General features: G+C 40.6%; 1 protein-coding gene across 6 annotated transcripts; it reads right to left on the bottom strand.

The window, feature by feature from the left end:
- Nucleotides 1-1,285: 1,285 nt before the first annotated feature.
- On the bottom strand, nucleotides 1,286-17,647 carry coq8ab (coenzyme Q8A, genome duplicate b). Of its 6 annotated transcripts, XR_003593295.1 has the most exons (16): nucleotides 17,274-17,647; nucleotides 16,863-16,995; nucleotides 13,933-14,241; nucleotides 13,748-13,814; nucleotides 11,578-11,649; nucleotides 10,149-10,274; nucleotides 9,038-9,123; nucleotides 8,801-8,941; nucleotides 8,634-8,715; nucleotides 8,379-8,472; nucleotides 6,947-7,088; nucleotides 5,795-5,902; nucleotides 5,645-5,710; nucleotides 4,213-4,292; nucleotides 3,724-3,810; nucleotides 2,169-2,186 (listed from the first exon to the last, which is right to left on the bottom strand). XR_003593295.1 is itself a non-coding variant. In XM_027999964.1 (15 exons), exons 1-15 carry the CDS (start codon nucleotides 17,531-17,533, stop codon nucleotides 1,893-1,895), a joined length of 2,067 nt encoding a protein of 688 aa, XP_027855765.1. In that variant the 5' UTR covers nucleotides 17,534-17,645; the 3' UTR covers nucleotides 1,286-1,892. The 6 variants fall into 6 exon arrangements, 5 of the variants coding, with proteins under 5 accessions (XP_027855765.1, XP_027855767.1, XP_027855766.1 ...); XM_027999964.1 differs by lacking the exon at nucleotides 4,213-4,292 and having other exon boundaries at nucleotides 1,286-2,186; nucleotides 17,274-17,645; XM_027999966.1 differs by lacking the exon at nucleotides 4,213-4,292 and having other exon boundaries at nucleotides 1,286-2,186; nucleotides 17,499-17,644.
- Nucleotides 17,648-19,009: the final 1,362 nt, after the last annotated feature.

Below are 19,009 nucleotides of genomic sequence, written 5' to 3'. Positions count from 1 at the left end.
ACTTCAAATGAGTCCTCCTTTTCTCCAAATCTGAAGTTTGGGTCCGGTGTGACCTTCACGGCCCACCATATCCCATAATTCATTGCGGGTCCCAACCGGGCGTTCAGGCAGAGCGTCAATGGCGGTGAAGAGCGACAAATTATTTTTGCTATATTACACTTTAAATGACAACGTGATTTGGTACAACGTTTTTAGGCGAGAATGTAAGTGTGTAAGTCTCAAATATCTGCTCGGTTCATCAATACGTCACCTAATTGCAATATTGCTCTGACATTTTCGGACATGTCTGCTCTCGCTGCGTTAGCAGCTAGCTCCCCTCGCCAGCTGTTAGCTGGCCGGGCGGTCCAGGTTCGGTATACCGGGGGAGAACGCCTAACTCCCGGCACATTGTTATAAAAACTCCCGCTAGCTTTCCCCAATGAGTGGAAGTTAAACACCGATATTATTCAGGCGGGTAATATCTGGTAGAAAAATGTTTAGTTTACTAACGTATTTCAAAGCAGAGCAAATCGGTTTGATTGATTAAAAGTTAAGCCTTCAAACATAATAGGTTTATTTAACTGTAATGTCTTATCTGAGATCTGGAGAGCATTATATTTGTAAATGAATAATTTGCTTATATGTATTCCTTGTCGAAAAGTGCAATACACGTTTGAACATTTTAGAATCAAACTAACAGATTTCCTTTTTTACTATGCAACACCCTTTACTATAAAAGGTGAAGAATAATATAGGAATTAGTAATACATGACCGAAAAACTTCACGCTGTCACGGTTGCTAGGCAACATGAGTTACGCTGAGGTGAGGGCGGGGACAGTTGGTGAAGGCTAGACCTGTCCGAATTCACAGCTTTCCCCTTCCGGTCGACGTTTGAATAAACTGTGAATAAACAGACCGCATAGGATATACAGTACAGACCAAAAGTTTGGACACATCTTCTAATTCAATGGGTTTTCTTTATTTTCATGACTATCTATTAACATGACAGGGCTCACCTATGAAGTGAAAACCATTTCAGGTGACGACCTCTTGAAGCTCATCAAGAAAATGCAGAGTGTGTGCAAAGCAGTAATCACAGCAAAAGGTTGCTACTTTGAAGAAACTAGAATATAAGGGGTATTTTCAGTTGTTTTACACTTTTTTGTTTAGTGCATATTTCCACATGTGTTATTCATAGTTTTGATGCCTTCAGTGTGAATCTACAATGTCAATAGTCATGAGAATAAAGGAAACTCATTGAATTAAAAGGTGTGTCCAAACTTTTGGTCTGTACTGTATGTTCTACATACATCCTATGTAGGACTGATCCTACATAGGATGTAGACCCTGAATTCGGACACAGCTGGTAAGTCCTAGCATGGAGCCTGAGCCCTTAGGAGCCCTGAATCGATAGCACGGAGCCATCAGTAAGTATCGTTATGACAAAAACTGGGATGTTTACTACCAGTTACCTTCGTGGTGCTGACTAACGTGGTAGTTTCCGTTCATCAGTTTCATTCAGCTGGACGTGAGGTGGGCTACAGTTCATGATTCATTTCTTGCGTTATTCCAGACTCCTTTTTGATTTTGTAAATGTAATAAATTGTATTCCGCCCTCCGTATGTTCTGGGTGACGGCTGTCGGGACTGCATATTACCCACTGACAACTTGGACAGTGATTATTATTTTCCTCAAAATCTCTCTGACTGCAGCGTATTTTCCATGATAGATGGTGTCAATATTGTCGGAGTACTGTACTTGGTACGCTGATTGGTCAGTTGCTGACAAGTGCCCTGGAATGACTGGGGGAGGATTGCTCTACGTCAGCATGGGGGCAGAGCCGACGTCATGTCAATTGTTCCAACATGATACAAAAAATAAATTCAAGATAATCCCGACGTAACACAAGTCTTCACTGTTCAGAGTCGGGGCGTCGGTCCTTCCAGTAGTTCCTGTACGCCTCGTGGAACATGTTCTTGCAGGAGATTCTGGCTTTCAGCTTGGAGCAGATGAGGAAGGAGCCGCCCATCTTCCTGTGGAGGGAGTAGGTCTCCTCCGGCGGCGGCGTCAGGCGCTCCCGCAGCATCACGGGGATGAGCCTGTGGATTCGCTCCGTGGTGCTCTGCTCGCCGAAGTCGAACGGCTCCTGGGAGTTGAAGGCCTCGCCGAGGATCATCACGGCGTCCACGTGGGCGTTCTCCATCGACTGCGAGAGAGGAAGAGCAGAGGCCGCGTTAATGTTCGGGAGGGAACAACATCGGCGGGGAGGGGAGGGGGGGCAGCAGCTACAAAGCAACATGTTAAGGAGACGTGTAAAGCAGGGAGGCCTATGATTGGTCGCTCTCTTTGAGCTGAGGCTTAAGCGTACACAGAGAGGTGTAAAACAATCAATACAAGAGGAACAGATGGGGCCCCCAAAACAACCCCCCCAGGCCAAAACCAGACTTGAGAAGCTCATGAACTGAAAGACGACGGGTGAGAAAACCAAGAAGATTCTCAGAGGAAGATAAAGAAAAGGTTTAATGAGGATGGAGAACTGGCTTAACAAGGAATGAAAATATTCAGTAAATAGGAAATAGTGTCTAGCAGCTGTTTACGTGGCGTTAGCTGGTCACGTTTGTGTCTTTTAGAATCCGACTCGGTTTCCACAAGACTGACGGACTGGTGCCAGACGAACTGCTTCACTCTGCTGAAGGGCACGCTCTGACTCACTGTGGTCCAGTTTCCAGAAACATGGCTACACCAAGTCATCTGATTAGTTTTTACGTTAGCCGGGAAAATGAGCACAAACCTGGTGATTTAACAGCAGGAGCCGCGATCGGAAGCTTGGGAAATCTGGCGACAAATTGGTTTGCGCAGCTGAGTTGTTTTATACAGAGCGAGTCGCGTTTTCAGGTTCAATATGGCGGAGTAAAAAAAAATTCATTCATTCATTCATTCATTCACGACAAAAGTCGACTCGGCCAGAAATCGTCGACACGTTCAGTTTCAAGATGTCAAAATTATTGATGCTCCAAAACTTCAGAAGGTAAAAATAAAAGATATATATATACATTTTCATGAGTCAAATAAACCTTTTATTTGGAGTCTTATTCATTTCTAAATATATAGGTCACACTGAGTGAAAGTATTTCAAGCCTTCTACTATCTTGTAATCTTGATGATTATGGTTTACAGATGATGAAAATCCCAAAATTCACAAAATTAGAATATTACATAAGATCAATTTAAACAAATTGTGTTCATTTCCATGGAGTCGCTGCTTGGTCAGACTGAGAGACCTGGGTTAGAGGCTCAGGAAACTTTTGCAGGTGTTTTGAGTTTATTAGCTGATTAGGGTGTGACACCAGGAGAAGAAAAGCTCTCTGTCAGCGTGATAACTCACCAGAAACACAAACGACAGGGCAACATCGACACAAATAAACATCAGGACCGAGAGGGGGGACAGCGGGACGCCCCCAATATTGGGCCACTGATTACTATTACAATGAAACAATTGTACTAAAATAAATCTCAAAATTATTTCAAATCCAAATTCGAAATGCTTAAAAAAATAAACCCAAAATCCAGACAGCAGGAATTTCAGCTGATTGTTGGTGAAAAACAACCAGAGCTTCTTAAAGCAGCTTCCTGCTTCTGATTGGACGTTCGATACGCCGACGCTTTTCCTGTCTTTGCGACAAAGAGACGCGGTCCAAAACAACTTAATCACAGCCTCTTGTAGTTAAATAAGAGTTTCTCACCTTTGTCTCGTATCCTGTGAGGAACTTCATGTCTCTGGATTGGAGCAGGACGCCTTCTCGGTTCTGATCCGCCGCTGCCTTAATGATCTGAAGGCACAAAATGATCCAAACATAAAGGTTGGGTTAATGGAAATTAAAAAAAATAAATAAATAAATAAAGATTCTAACTGCACAACTTTCAACAAACTGGAACTTTATTATCAACCGACTCTGGAACTGCATCTAATGTGACTCTTGTGGTGTGACTGAACTGTATCAGGATGAATTGGGTAAACTAAAAGTCCAGCACATGAGCTTGAAGCTGAATATTTATGTGAGTTTAAGTAAACCTTTTAACTAAGCTGTTCCATTGATAACATTCCTTAAAACATCAAGTTGCAAACTGATATATGTATATATAATTGCTTAAGTTATTATTTCATTCTTCCTGTGGTAAAGTCATGAAACTCTACGGCTCCTTAAACAGACCCTGACTTCTGATTGGCTAACCTGAACAGCAGTAGAGCTGCGGACCAATCTCCTTGTCCATAGCCGTGTTAGTCCCACCCACTGCAGATCAATTCATTGGACTATGAAATAATCAACAAATAATTACATTTAATTCTAGTGAACAATTTACACATTTAATCATTGAACTACCGTATATTCCAGACTACAAGTTGCATTAACGATCGACCAATCAAATTTATAAATTTGATTGGTTCATACTAAAAGCAGCTTAAAGTGCTGCACAGATCAATAAAAACAATTACCCACCTCACATGGAAAAACACACAACTGTATGGAAAATGCACAAGCTACATGAAAATAATCCAATTCAGAAAACGCAGTTAAGAGCCTTGAACCTCTTAAAGACATTTTCTTTTTTAGTCAAAAATATGTCATCGTGACATGGGGAACAAAAACCATATGAGTCGCTCCTGACTCGCCAAACCATGTAAAAAATACAGCAAGTACTTTGAAATAACCAATTTATTTAAGGTAATCATAGATGACATTTATTGAAGGTTTTCCTTTTCATTATTTTTAAAACCCGTCTCTTATTGTGCAACGTTTGTCCCTCTATGATACACTGAACCTACTTCCTCACTGTAAATTTTTTGCCATATAAACTGAACTGAGTAAGTTTCAACTTCCTTGTTACAATTCAACTGATGTGACTTTTTTTTTTAAACATTATTCCAAGAAAACAGAAACTCTTCCCCTGCATTCTGTTTTTATTATGATTTTCTGACTGAGCTGAATAAATAATAAAGGGTTTGTTTTTGTTTTGGGTCTTGAGCTGTGTGCTCCTTTAAGACTAAGATGAGACCATCCTCCTCCCACAGAAGGATCGCTGCTCTTATTCCAGTGGACTCACATCCACACAAAGGGATGTGCTGTCCTCCTGATCAACAAATAAAGCCAAAAGGAAAGTTTAAACGCTCAAAGCTTTCCTGACTGCATGCCTGTATAAAGAGAATCTGTCTCACCATAACCATAAATATTGTATTTACTAGCAAAGTGTAGCGTTTTTTTTTTCTGACAAAGAAAAAGGGCCTAAGAATGAACCTGGAGCCACAAACATGGAGAAGTCTTTATAATTTATTATTTGTCAGGCAGTTCGTGGACTACTAAAACACTCTCCTGCTAGTAATCAGTGTTCAGTAAGTTTTAAAACCAAATATTGTCAAATTTTACAGATTCAGGTTTTCAGCACAACATTTTATAATACCCAGTCCATTTTTGAACATGTTATTTTACTGCAGGATAACAAACGCCTCTGGAACTAAACGTGGTTTTATTTTGTGAAAAAAAAGAAAAAAGATCTATTTTTTTTATTAATAAAAAAGTGCACAGAGGCCAGATTTCTTTTTTTTTTTTTATTTGACCACTGTACAGCAGCAGTGAAAACTAAAAGTTTGATTCCCACACTAGTTACCTCGATGTAGCTGTCTGTGAATTTCTTGTCAAATCCTCTTGTAGCTCCAAAGTCCAACAGCGCGACCTGAAAACAGGGAAAGGAGACGACCCGTCACTCACCGCCGAGACGGGAAGACATCTTACACCAGCGACACTCAGGTTTACAAACCTTATGGATCTGTGGGCTGTAGAAGAAGTTGGACCAGTTTGGATCGGTCTGCATGAATCTGAATTCAAACAGCTCCCTGAGGCATAAAATCAGGATCTGCTCACAGATCTGGGGAGTGGAAACAAGCAGCTATTAGGAGTTATATTAGTACTAATGCTACACATTATATAATAACATCTGCTACTCATAAGGACAACATCAACCAGATTGGGGATTTTCCACGTAAAAGGTTCCACGATTAATCGGACTATTGTGATGAATCATAATGGATAATCGTCAACTAATTTAGTAATTGATTAATCGTTAACTGGAGTATAAAGACAAATATCAGTAATTAAGACAAAACGTTACAAAAAAAAAAAAACACATACATTTTGGATTTAAGATTAAAAAAAATAAAATCTTTGTGAATATGTTCTACCCAAAACTTTTAAAGCGGCATAGTTTTAGCTTCACCTGGTTCAAATTCTGTGGAAAACAAATAAATAAAAATAAATCTCATATTAAGCACATTTTTCTATTCAGTTATTAATTGATTAACCCAAAAAATAATCACCAGATCAGCAATACACTGCGTTGATGTTAAGTGAAGCATAAACAGCAGAGCTTTTCACATGTTGATGTTAGAAATATTTATTTTATCTGCAGATGCATCCTTTGCTACAAATAATGAAGCTTTTTTAAATAAGAAAATGAAAGTTTTATTGCCTAAAAATGTTAATTTTCTTATTTAAAAACGTAATTGAATTATTTGTTGATTTGTATTTCAACATATTTTGAATACTGTACAAAATAAGCTTACATGGTAAAATTAACAATCTGCAGAAAGTGATTTTTTTTTTAATGATTAATCGATTAATCGTCAGAATATTCGATTACTAAATTAATCGTTGGTTGCAGCCATGTTTTTCCACAGGTCTGGTGCTACAAGAAGTCCTTGAAGGATTCTATGGAAGAACTTATGTGTCGCCGCCTTTATTCTAAAATCCAGGTGTCATTTTGCTTTTACTGAGCATTTATGAAAGTATTTTGTTTTTATGTGAAAACCTAAAAAACCTTTGCGGATCAAACCCGGTCATCTTTCACACTTCAACAAGGACCCATGCGTCGGTGTTGACTCGGCCCGGCGTGCCCCGAATCTCCGAGGCGTACCTCATTCCTGAGCTCCTGAGGAAGGTCCGTGGCCTTGTCCAGGGGGAAACCGGACACCAGCGTTGTGGTGAGGACCCGCTCCCTGCTGAGCTCGTCAATCACATCGGGCACGTAGAAAAACGGGTGATCCTTCAGCAGCTGCCTGTCACGCAGAGAGAGGCGCACAAGGTCAGATATAAAAGGACACAAAGACTGGGCTGATTTCAACGAGCTGTAAGTCTGCACCAAACTCCCCAGGGAGGTTTCTCTCTCTCTGTCCGCAGAGAAATACCTCAGTGTTGACTCTCGTCCATTGAGCAGCCGTCCTAATGTGAGACTGGAGTGCAGTCTGCTTTTGTCCAATAAAGACAGACCCTGGCATGTCAGGCTCAAAGCTATCAGTGGCACTTTTTAAATTCTAGTCTGTATTTTTGTTGTTGTTTATTTTACTTTGATAAAATTATCAGCCTTTTCCTCTGCTTAACCCCCAGCATAAATCAACTCAAGCTCTTGGGAAATTAAGCATTTGTCACTGAACGCGGCGCAGCTCTGCAGGCTGCAGCTAGGGAACCTGGAAAACACGGAGGGTAGAGAGAGAAGTGGAGGCCAGTTTCTGCAGCGCAAGGCTTCAGGAGTTTCACTTTTCAAACCTTCAGGTTAAGTTTAATAGAAGGGAAATAACAGAAACTATTGTGGCAGACAATTTCCGTTTCAAAACTACAAACTGTTTCAGACTCAGGTTTCAAAGACGGACTGAAAGTCAGCGGCGACGTTTGAACTTTCAGTTACTGTATCTGGAGGGATGTTAAGGCTTTATTATCAGAGCATCTGAAGCTTTAAAAGAGCCAAAACTTTGCACAAACTCAACATGACAAGAAAAAATAAATGCATCCTTGTATATAAGAAAAGATAGCCACCCAGTTGATTATTTTCTTATATGGGCTGTAAGACCTGCTTTTGAGTTTCTAGTTACTCCAAAATTAAAATGAAAGCAAAAACATTGCTAATAAATGAGAATCTATTTTTTTAGATCTAATTTTTTTTTTCTTTTACAAAAAGTTATCTCTAAAATCCTTCAGGGAACCACAAATGGCCCTCGAGTCACACTTTGGATACCCCTGCTTTAACTCATTTTCAGTTTTACTACCTCAAGTTTTTTTGTTGTTGTAATTTAAGATAATTACAAATCATGATTATCTGAAATCATGATTTATCATAATTATCATGATTTAAATCTAAGTTAAACAGATTTAACTCATGATTTGCTCTTTTCTGCACAACAGACAAGAAATATCTCCCAGTTATCACAATGCAAGCAAATATAAAACACAAAATGTAATACGAGAAGCTGAATCAGAAATGCTTTGACTGTCATTTGATTAACTTCTAAAATATTGACACAAACATATTATAATATCTGCCATAAAAAAAAAAAAAATAGTGAAAGACTTACTGAAACTTTCTGGCACAGTTTGCCTCCCTTATGTAATCACACTCCCAAGCTAGCTCACGACTCATGACCTCAATAAGATGTTCTGGAAACAAACCTGTGAAATTGAGGTGAAAAACAGGGGATAGGGAGTGTTGTACATGACAAGGTGTTCTTGGTTGGCACACAGGTATTATCAGGCTTGACCGCCTGCACACAATAGCAGCTGTTATCTTACAGGCGATAAAATAATTTAAAAAAAAACTCCAACAATGTTACCTTCAGGCAGAGCGTTGCTTAAACTCAGTGCAGTCATGATGTTATTCACGTCGCTCTTTATGCTCTTGGCGATTCCCGGGTACTGGCGGAACATTTGGGGCATCAGTTTGCAGAACGCGGGCACGATGTACTCGGATAATCCGCCGCTGCGTAAACACTGCACCCACCTGAATCTTCATGGCCACCTCTCTGCCGTCCTTCAGCCTCCCGAAGTGAACCTGACCGATGGAGGCGGCCGCAAACGGCTTCTCTTCGAAGTACTCCAGGCTGTCCCTCCAGTTCGGGCCCAGATCGCTACTGATGATTTTCTGGAGGTAGATGAGGAAAGAAAAAAAAACAAAGCTCTAGTGAAGAGACTGGAAGCTAAATCATTTTTTCTGTACTGCTAATTGAGATAATTGTACCATCATCTGTTTAGTGGGCATGAAGTCTGCGCTCTGCCGGACCCGCTCGAAGATCTTAGCCAGCTGAGGGTTGATAAAGGCGTCGTCTGATGGAGGAAAAGGAGGAAACAAATGTAAGCTTAATATTAAGGTTAATATTGATTGATGACCTGATGGGTCATCAATATTGACCCATCAGTAATGCTGATTGATGGGTCGTCAATCAGCATTTAAATTTTTTTTATAACATAGAAGTCTACAGAATCCTAAGAGTAAATCTGATCCGTTGCAAGTCTTTGAGCTGGAAACAGAACAATCAGCATGCTAAGGTCAGGTTAACAGACACGGTCCGCAGCCTCAGCAGTTCAAAGGTCGCATGACGGCATACTTTAAAATCCATAAAACAAGTCAAGACAGTCTCCCGAAAAATGAAACGCGAGTTGACCAAAATGTACATTCGCAATTAAAAACATAAAGAGAAGCTTCAGAAGTAGAAATATAATAAAAACGCATGCTTAACATGATTTTATTTTCTCCTTACATCTTTCTTACTTAAATGGTTGTTTCCCAACCACAGCAAAGGCAACAAGTTGAAACCTGACAGCGAGAAAATGGCCGTTTCAGGAGTCGCCGTCAAAACAAACGCCGGCGACTGTCCATGCGGGATTTCGAACGGCTGCAGGAGGAGTTTATCTTTCAGAAAACAGGGGATTTATGTTACAGACAACAAACGCTTCAGTCATTGAGCTCACATGACAAACAATTGACAGCGGCACAGGCGACGCGTGGGAACTAAAACAGCAGCCTAATGTAATGCATGCGGTGTGAACACAGCCGACCTCGGAGTCGGCTTAAGCCGCTGCCTACAGCAGCTAACAGCTCAGCTGGAATGGCGCTCTGTGGGTTCAGCCGGCCTGCGGGTTATTTTCAGCGCTGATGAGGGAATCCAGCTTGTCGGTTAAAGAAACTGAAACCCCGACAGACGTTAACAGAGGCTTCGTTTACACACATCCTCATATGGATTCATACTGTGCAGCAGCCTGACTCGACCAACAGCTCAAGGAGCATCAATAAAACAGTCGTTTTGAGAGTTTACAGGAAATTTAGCTTAGGGGAAACTATTCAGCCTCACCTTGAATGCTGAGCATTTGGCCCATTTTCAAAGCCGCTCCTCGAACTTTGCAAAGTGTCCGAACGATTCTCTCAGCGTTCGCCTCAGAGAGGAAGCGATTCGAGTCCAGGACGGCCTTTGTGTTCCCTTTGAAAAAAACATTAAAACATATATACATAAAAATACAAAAATGAGCACGTTTCAGAACACATCCGCTGTCTGATTATCTCTGCCTGGTGCTTCAAAGAACATCCTGTTGTCGGGTTTTGTCGAGTGGCTCATTGACCCTCAGTAAAGATGAGGTCAAGTGCCAGACTCTGGTCTCCGTAGCAACCCCTTTGTGGTAATCTGACAGACTGTAAGCTTCGGTAGCAGAGGTTCCCCATTTCCACGATGCTTTTTTTCCAGAAGTTTCACATTAAAAATATGACAGACGTTCAAATAAGATGAAACAGAAACATCTCTGATACTTTTAGAAGATTTCTGACTTTTACACACCATTACTTCTCATGTTATTGGTTATTTTCCCGGCCTTAGAAATCCTAATCGCGGTAAGCGTTATAAAGTCTTACGATAAATACTGACACCTGTTGAACTTTTCCACATTTTGGCACAAATTTTAGAGTATTTTATTTATATGGTGTGTGTGTTATAACTTCACATTTAGCTGGCCCCATCTTGATGGAGTCAAATAAAATCAAGTGCAGCCAACATGTAAACAGAGTCCACCTGTATATCACAGCTGTTCTGAAACGATTAATTTAAGAACTTAAGTGAAAAAATCATGGCCCCTATTGCACAAAGTGGTGGCAGCAGTATGCTGTGGGGATGCTTTGCTCCAGGTTGAAGGCTGGAGCCTAAATACACGGCAATTCTGGAAGAAAATCTGTTAGATGGGGGCAAAAAAAAGTTCAGAGTTCAGGGTGGAGGTTCAACTTTTACAGCTTTCAGCAGGGAGACGACCTTAAAGGTGCACTCAGGAGTACGATGCGATACTTCTTGAGGTAAAATGCCCCTGTTAGACGGAAATCTGAAGAGAATCTGTGGCAAAACGTGTTAGCGGATGTTTTACATGCAATCTGACTGAGCTTGAGCTCAAAGAGGAATGGGCAAAAATAGTTGTCTGTAGCTGTGCTATATCAACAGTGATATACAATCGAAAACAGAAGCTTACACGCAAATAAAGACACTGTTTATCGTCTGTTTAGCTCATTCAGATTTAAGATTTTAAGCAAAACAACAAGAAATACAGGAGCAGGACTTCCCAACACGTCTATCGTCGACACAAACCAAAGTCCAATTGTCAACCCAGAGCTCATCTTAGTGCTTATCTAGCCTGGTGCTGCTCACTGATAAGTTGACTCAAACTAAACTCCTGCTGTGTCAGATCAGCAGCAGATCCACCCTGCCGACTGACCGACAAACTAAACATCACTTCACTTCCTGTTACCTGGTTGTTTCAGCTTCAGACTCTTCTTAGCCATGTCCGCGATCGCTCCGATGCCGAGTCCGACCGCCAGACCTGCGGAGACAAACCACGAGGATAAAACGGAGGCGATGCTCGCCGAGAACGGAGGTCGAGATCAGCAGCCTGGAAGCCCCACAGGAGCGAGCTGGACTTTGACGACGGAGGCGATAACGGGGTTTCTTAAACCGGGGAGGTGACACTGAGGCCAAGAGAAAGGTTTTTAAACTAGCCAGATTGTCGGCATGTCCCGGAAACTTTTCCCTCAGCTGCTGGTAGCCTGAACTTCCATTCTTGTGAGGGAGCGAGTCAGCAAAAAGAAAAATCTGCTGACTAAGACAACGAGTTCACCCTCTCCGTACTAAATCTATAATAAAATTTTTTTCTGTTCACACTTCACTGAAACAAAACTAAAACGCTCTGGCTTTCTGGTAGCTGAGGTTTGTACTTTCATAACACATTTACTCTTGGTGATCTCCTGCAAACCAACTTGTTATTCTCCCATGAGCCTTTGCAGCTACGGAGGAAGATTGCACAATCTGCTTGCTCAATTTTTTTTTTGTCTCCCCAGAAATGATTGTGTTACCTAATAAAATGTGAGAGTCGCTAAGGATTATTACAGCACTTTTAAGAACATTTCTGAGTCACTGAACTTGTTTGGGAAATGCAAACGTAAATAAATAAAAGCACAAAAGGAGAGAGAATAATTTGCAGGGTCAAAGAAGAAAACGTGAGAACGGGGATTAACCGTCCTGCGCCGTGAAACCCAGTCAGAGAGCTGAGCTCTGGTCTCTGCACCTGCCCGGTGATCTTACACCGGCTGGACAGCACATTCTCGGGGACAAATGTGGCTCAAAGATACGGATGGACGGCCAAGCCGGCGGTACGGTTTTACGCCCTGCCAGTCACTTTCTGTACCAACGTGTCGGTGCAGGAGGAAGAAAAGTGAGGATGCACCGAGACGTAAAGCGGTGAGCTGAATTGGAAGATTTTCAGCTGGACCGGCAGCTCTGAAATCCTGTTTCTCCCCCCCCCCCACACATACAGGCGTTCCCGACATTTACAGTAACTTAATGTCATCATTTGAAACAGCCACAGAATTTCCTAATTTAAACTACAGTGAGTTAACTTTTAAAATAAGCTTGTTACATATAACTTTACCAACTTAAAGTGGCTTTCTTTTCTTTTTTCCAGCTCTGGAAAGCGAGTTAATCACTTTTCAAAGTATGTCACCTCCCTTCAATGTTTACACTTCCGCTACATATGGAAATATTAATTAAAGCTCCTGTTTTCAAACTTAACCTGGTTAGACATGATTTATACGTTTTTTTTTATGATAAACGAGATGGTAGGTAATAAGAGCGTTTTCATTTAATTTCCCAGCACAAACGGCAACAAGGTTCAGGGTCCGGCAGTAAATTGGTTCCCACCAGAACGTTTGCTCTTCTGGGGGTTTCATCGCCCAGGTTTCTAACCCAAAATACATCGGACAAAACAAATAAAGGTTAAGATTCATTTAAAAAACTTACAAGATTAAAGCAATTTTTGATGGAAGAAGCAACAAATTTAAAAGATTTATAAATGTTATTTTGGTGGATCCTATATTAAAAAATCTGGATGTACAAGTCTTTTTAAGACCTAAATTTGAGGATTTGAACGATGTTGGTCATCTTGTTGGTCAAGTAATGTGACTTCAGTTTGGTCCGTCTTGGTCAAATTTTCAAAATAATCCAGAGACAATCACAGTAGATAGCAGGAAGGCTGAGTGAAGTACTGCAAAGTTGCTCAGTTTGTCTTTTCTCAGTTTGTTTTAGTTTATCTCTCTAATGGAACATTCTGGATATGGAAGCATTTCTGGAAATGTGATTAAGGTAGATATCTATCATTTTCTAGGAAACACCCACTGTTCACAGTGAGTGGAACTAGGTGCACTAACTTTTTTTTAAAATTGCAGACATAAGATGCTAAAAAGTCAAATCCGATTATTTTATGTCTATGTTTGACTCATATAAACCCTGTCTTATGGTCAGTGTGTGACGTCGTCTCTACCCCCTACATAAAAAAAACCTAAAGGCAGATCAAAGATTTTAAAAACAAAAATATTGGAAATCAGCCACAAATTTCTTACATAAAAAGAAAACTTAAAAACCCTTACTTCCAAAATTCACCAGCCTTCCTATCCGTGTGACCGGCACTTTCCTCTCCCGAGCATTTTCACTCAGCTAAACAAAAGGAGGACAAAACTTCAACAACAAAATAACTTTTTTTTACTTCTTGTATTCATGAGCCCTTCCATTCTAAAAACCCGGCATTATTTACTGTCTTTTAAAGGCACAGTACCGCTTGTTGATACTGCTTTGCTTCGGTTTTCTTGGCGCTTCTTGCTTTTTCGATGTCCTCCGCCGTCAGCCGCCCCACTGTGGAGTTGTCCTGGTTAAAGAGCCGCGTGTGTCCAGAGTACAGCTGACCCGACCAGTTCCTGCGATACCTCGCGTGTCCAGCACCGGGTCTTTGTCCGCCGCACGCCCCGTGAGCGTTGCTCACCCCTCCGGTCAAGCAGGAGCCGAGGTACGACCCCACGGTGGAGTATCTGAGGAACTGAGCTGGCGAGGCTCTGAGGACGCCGCAGTCCATCTGCGTGTTGAAAGTCTGTCCAATAAAAACAGGAGAGAGGACACTGTTTCATAAATTTTAATGACATTTTTCGTGAAAAACACTGGTGCTCATGCCAGGGTTGGACAACAGGGTTTAGAAATAAAATTTCTTTTTTTAAAAAAAATTCCAGATCCGATTTTGATCAGTTTTTTCCCCCACTTGCTTTCTTCTATCTTCTAGACTATAAATGGTTTTTGTTTCAATCATCCCTTCTGTGAGCTGTACGACGGAGCACTGGGGTTGAGATTTTTTGTTTAATTACGAGAATACGGTCAGAATATTCGCAAAATAAACACATTTTTACCAGAAGAACGTCCTAGAGAAATGTATTTTAATGAGGAAAAAAAGCTTCTGGACCTCGGTGTGTGTGGTGTTCTTTGAAATACACTCAATCGTTGCTCAATCATCTCAAAGTCCTGCTGGTGATAATAATTTGATACTTTTGTGTTAAAAAAATTAACTACTATGTGTAAAACTGAAACCAAAGCATAACTTCACAGGATGCTCAACAATCTTCATTTTATTTTCTTGTTGGATTTCTCATGAAATTACTACTTCATTCTTTTGATATTACAACTTTATTCTTGTTATGAAAAAAAAAAAAAAGCCTGACGCCAATATTCCACCGTACAGTTGACCTGAATTGAAAACCTAAACAAAAGAAGCCGTAAAACACGCTAGTCAGGCAAGATGAGGACAGCGGGCGTGCCGAAATCAATCATAACAGCGGAGACATTGGTGGGAAAAAAATATATCCAGATTTTTCAAAAATGTAATCTTCAAAAAAAAGAAAAAAAGATTTTTGTTTCATTTAAAGTCTAGGTATCAAAATGAAAACAGTAACTAAAAAAAAAACTCAGCTATCTATGGCACAGACAGCTAACGTTAATACTCAATATGTTATTTCAGCATTAGTAGGAATTGCTGTTGCTTTTCTAGTTCGAAATAAAAACAATTAGATCATCTTCTGCATTTTTTTTAGTTACAAGTGTCAGAAACTGTGATATTTTTACTCAAGGTCATCGAAACATAAGTATCTCGTAGCAACCGAAACAAAACTGAAGTGTTTGTTTCGCCGCACATGACCCACTGCAGCGCGAACCACGTGAAGCTATTCTGGCCAAACCTGAGGTGGACATGAAGACTGAAGAATGGAAACAAAACAGGATACAAAATGTCTGTAACAAAGAGACGTTTACAAAAAAAAGTTCACTGCAGACCAGTGGTTAGTGCTGCTGGGTTCAAATCTCATCTCGTTGTGTATGTCTGGGTTTTCTCCAGGTACGTGTTGATTTAGGTTAACTGGAAATTCTTAATTATGTGTGTGTGTGTGGGTGTGGGTGTGTGTGTGAATGGTTGGATGTTGGTCTTGTGACAAACCAGTGACCTGTCCAGTGAGGGGAGTTAAAATTTAACACTTTAGGAATCCAGGGTTCATATGTGTCAAAATTAAACGACCAAACAAACAAAAAGCGCGTTGGTTTTACAGTAAAACACGGTGGAGGTGTTATCATACTGTGGGGTTGCTTTGCTCTCTCTGGTACTAAAATGAAGTACTTATGACATGTCACAACAAAAACTCGCCTTTTATTTTGTTTTGGTTAGATAATAACTTCATCCATACAATCCAAATTGTTTTTATTTATGGCCAAATGAAAAATAGGATCTTTTGAGTCATCAAAAATACACTTCATTGAATGCTTTACAGATAAAACAAACAAACAAAAAGAAAACCTGGTCATTTTAGGCACAAAAACACAACTCCGGCAAAAACTGAAATCAAAATCAGTTTTTGAAGGCCTGGGGGAAACGCAGTGGGGTCAATACAATGAATTTCCAACCCGAGCCCCCGATCAGGTTAGAAAGTAGAGCAACTACAAAAGCTGCTGCACAGAATAACAGACAATGGTAGCTGTTCAACGTCAACTAAGGCAACGCACCGTCTCTGCAGGCTTACATGCAGCTGCATGTGAAACATAAACACGAAACGCGCTTGAAGAATATCTGTAACAGTTATTTAACTTTACGACGCGAGACGCACCAATCAGGTTTCTCCCAGCGAGTTTCTGTTATCGTCAAGGTCAGACTCCGACACACAGAAGGAGGAAACCCGAGCTGCAGGTTCTTGGATGGAATAGTTTTAGAGCAAACAGAAAATGAACAGGTAGGAATGCACGATCCACTTTTTTCACTTCCGATATCTGAGATCTAGTATCGACTGATATCGATCCGATACAGAAAAAAGGAGCAAAATCGACTTAATCACCTACTTTTTCTTTTAAACACAAATTTATCTGATAACTTTGCAGTGTGTGACACCAAAAACTACACAAGCTTGGTCAAACATGTTAAAACAACACAACTTTAACTTGTTCAGTCAGCGTAAAATAAGTACTAAAGACACTGACAAGAACAAAAGGTTGTTTTGCCAAAAATGTAAAAACATAAACTGCAAATTCTTCCAAATCGTTCAGAAACTCCATTCAACATAATGCAAAAATAAATAATGAAACACTCAGAAAACAACGCATAGAATTAAACCGAATGGATCAGGCACAACGCCACCGATTTTTTTTCAATATCAAAACCGATACAGATATTAATATCGGACCCACCCTTGGCGATCCGATGCTTACCAGCCTGTGGTTGTTGGGGCTGCTCAGGCTGCCTCTGCTAGCTGCCTGTTTTATCCAGCTCAGGCCCCTCAAAACCACTGCGTCCCCTGTCATGATGTTACCCTGCAGTGACCTGCACAGAAGAAGAAAAAACAAACTATCTAAAGAGAAGGTTTGGTGAGCAAACCATCAATGTTTTTAAGCAGCCATCCTGTAAGTACACCACAACCACCGACACCACGCTTTAGCTAAACAATGTAAACACAAACAGGAATAAGGGAAGAAGGTTTAAAAATAAATTAAATTTAAAAATTCTGTGTAAGCTCAAAAAGAAAACCAGAGACGATAGAAATGGAGAATATGGATTTCAGAGCCGATTGGACAAACAAAAGAGCCACAACTTCCACTCACCACCAGCAGCTTTTCTTAACACGTCGCCTCAGCTCAGAGCGCATGCAGAGCAGCGAGCATTGCGCAACTGCAGTGGCACAACACAAGCCCCCTCTCACCTTGGTTTGACTTGACAATTCCTTACAGGAAAAGAAAAAGAAAAGAAAAGCTACTGCGGGACAACGCGGCGGGACGACACGCCGCGGGACATGCAAATGGATTTCCAGAGGGAGATTCAGCACACACCGTCCAGCGAGGCAAAGTTCAGCGACCTCGACCATCAACAAACCGCTACCCTGGTCGCGCAATCTGTCAGCCGCTGCTGCTGCTGCTCGCTGCTCGCTGCCTGCGTGGGCCTGCGTGGGCCCGCTGACGTGTCGGCTCAGGGCGGGTCGCGAGCTGCTGCAAGCACCAGGCGTCCACGAGCTTCCCGCCCATTTCTTTATTCTTTTTTTAGTATCACGTGATTACTGGAGTCGTACGTTTCTTTACGTGCAGAATATAGCAAAGCATAGTTCAACAGGACAAATAAATGGCTAACATAAAACAATAAAAACACAACTGAGTAAAGATGAATGTATTTATGTCACCAAATGTATAGATTTCACGTCAGAGCTGAAGAAAGCAAAGCTACTTCCAAAATTATTATTTTTTCATAATTTGGCCAGTGACATCACAAGAGGTACTCCTAAACACGGCAGACCAGCAGTTTTTTTTTTTATGGCGTTCCTTTACTGCCAAAAATGTGTGTTTGTCTAGTGTGGGTATGTAATTGTGATAGTAGTTTTGTTTACTGTAGTTTAGTTCATGACAAATTTTAATAAAAAAAACCGTTTATACTTGGTTTTTCTTTAATCAAAGTGATAAACGTTTGGTAGGTACTGCTTTGACTATTTCACTGGGATATAGGGATTCAGTTTGAGTTGAACCGAGCTGTGTTGCACCGCACAAAGAATCAAACAAAAATGTTTCCAGCGGCATAAACATGAATAGATTTCTTTGAACTGAAAAAAAAAAGTTTAAAGCATGAGTTTTCATCTAGAATTGCTATAGGTTAGCATAACGCATTAGGTGCGGCATATCGACACAACACATTACAACAGCGGTTTGATTTAATACTCCATGCCACTAAAGGGTTAGGGGTTAAGTTTGCACATTACTTTACATAAGCACACTACATACTTTATGTAAGAGTTGCATTAAAATGTCAAGACTTCACATATTTGAGTGAGAGTTTGATTCAGATTACTCCCAAGCCATAATGAATATACTGTGGAAGCAAATCTTAACAATAAAACTGATCAAAATCTGTTTGTGAGGCTCACATTTTTCCATCTAACTGGTTTACATACTTATTTCCCACTTGTAAAATGTCTAAAATGTTCTGCTTGCACCACCTTAAAGAGTTACTTGATGATCGAGTTTAGTGGTATGGATTATAAAATCAAAGTTCTGTAGCTGACCTGAGTAACTCCTCTCATTCTGACTACTTACCTCTTGTGTTGACTGGAATGATGTCAATGTATAGACTGTATGTAATAAATATGTATTAATGGTGGGGCTAAGTGGTAAGTTTGGGCTTGTGGTTGGTGATGCATCAGTTCTGCCAGAAATATTACTGAAACTTTAAAATCATCTTAATGCAACATGTACACCAGAAATGACTTATTTTTGTTGTTGTTTACAAAATCTGTTCGTTCCTGGTTCTTTTTCAAAAATCACTTTCATGTGTTTTTATTGTTGACAAAATTGGCTGA

This window comes from Xiphophorus couchianus, chromosome 19 (assembly GCF_001444195.1).
Source record: "Xiphophorus couchianus chromosome 19, X_couchianus-1.0, whole genome shotgun sequence".
Taxonomy (NCBI): Eukaryota; Metazoa; Chordata; class Actinopteri; order Cyprinodontiformes; family Poeciliidae; genus Xiphophorus; species Xiphophorus couchianus.
The sequence above is the reverse complement of the archived record's forward strand: the minus strand, read 5'-3'. Positions and strand labels throughout refer to the sequence as shown.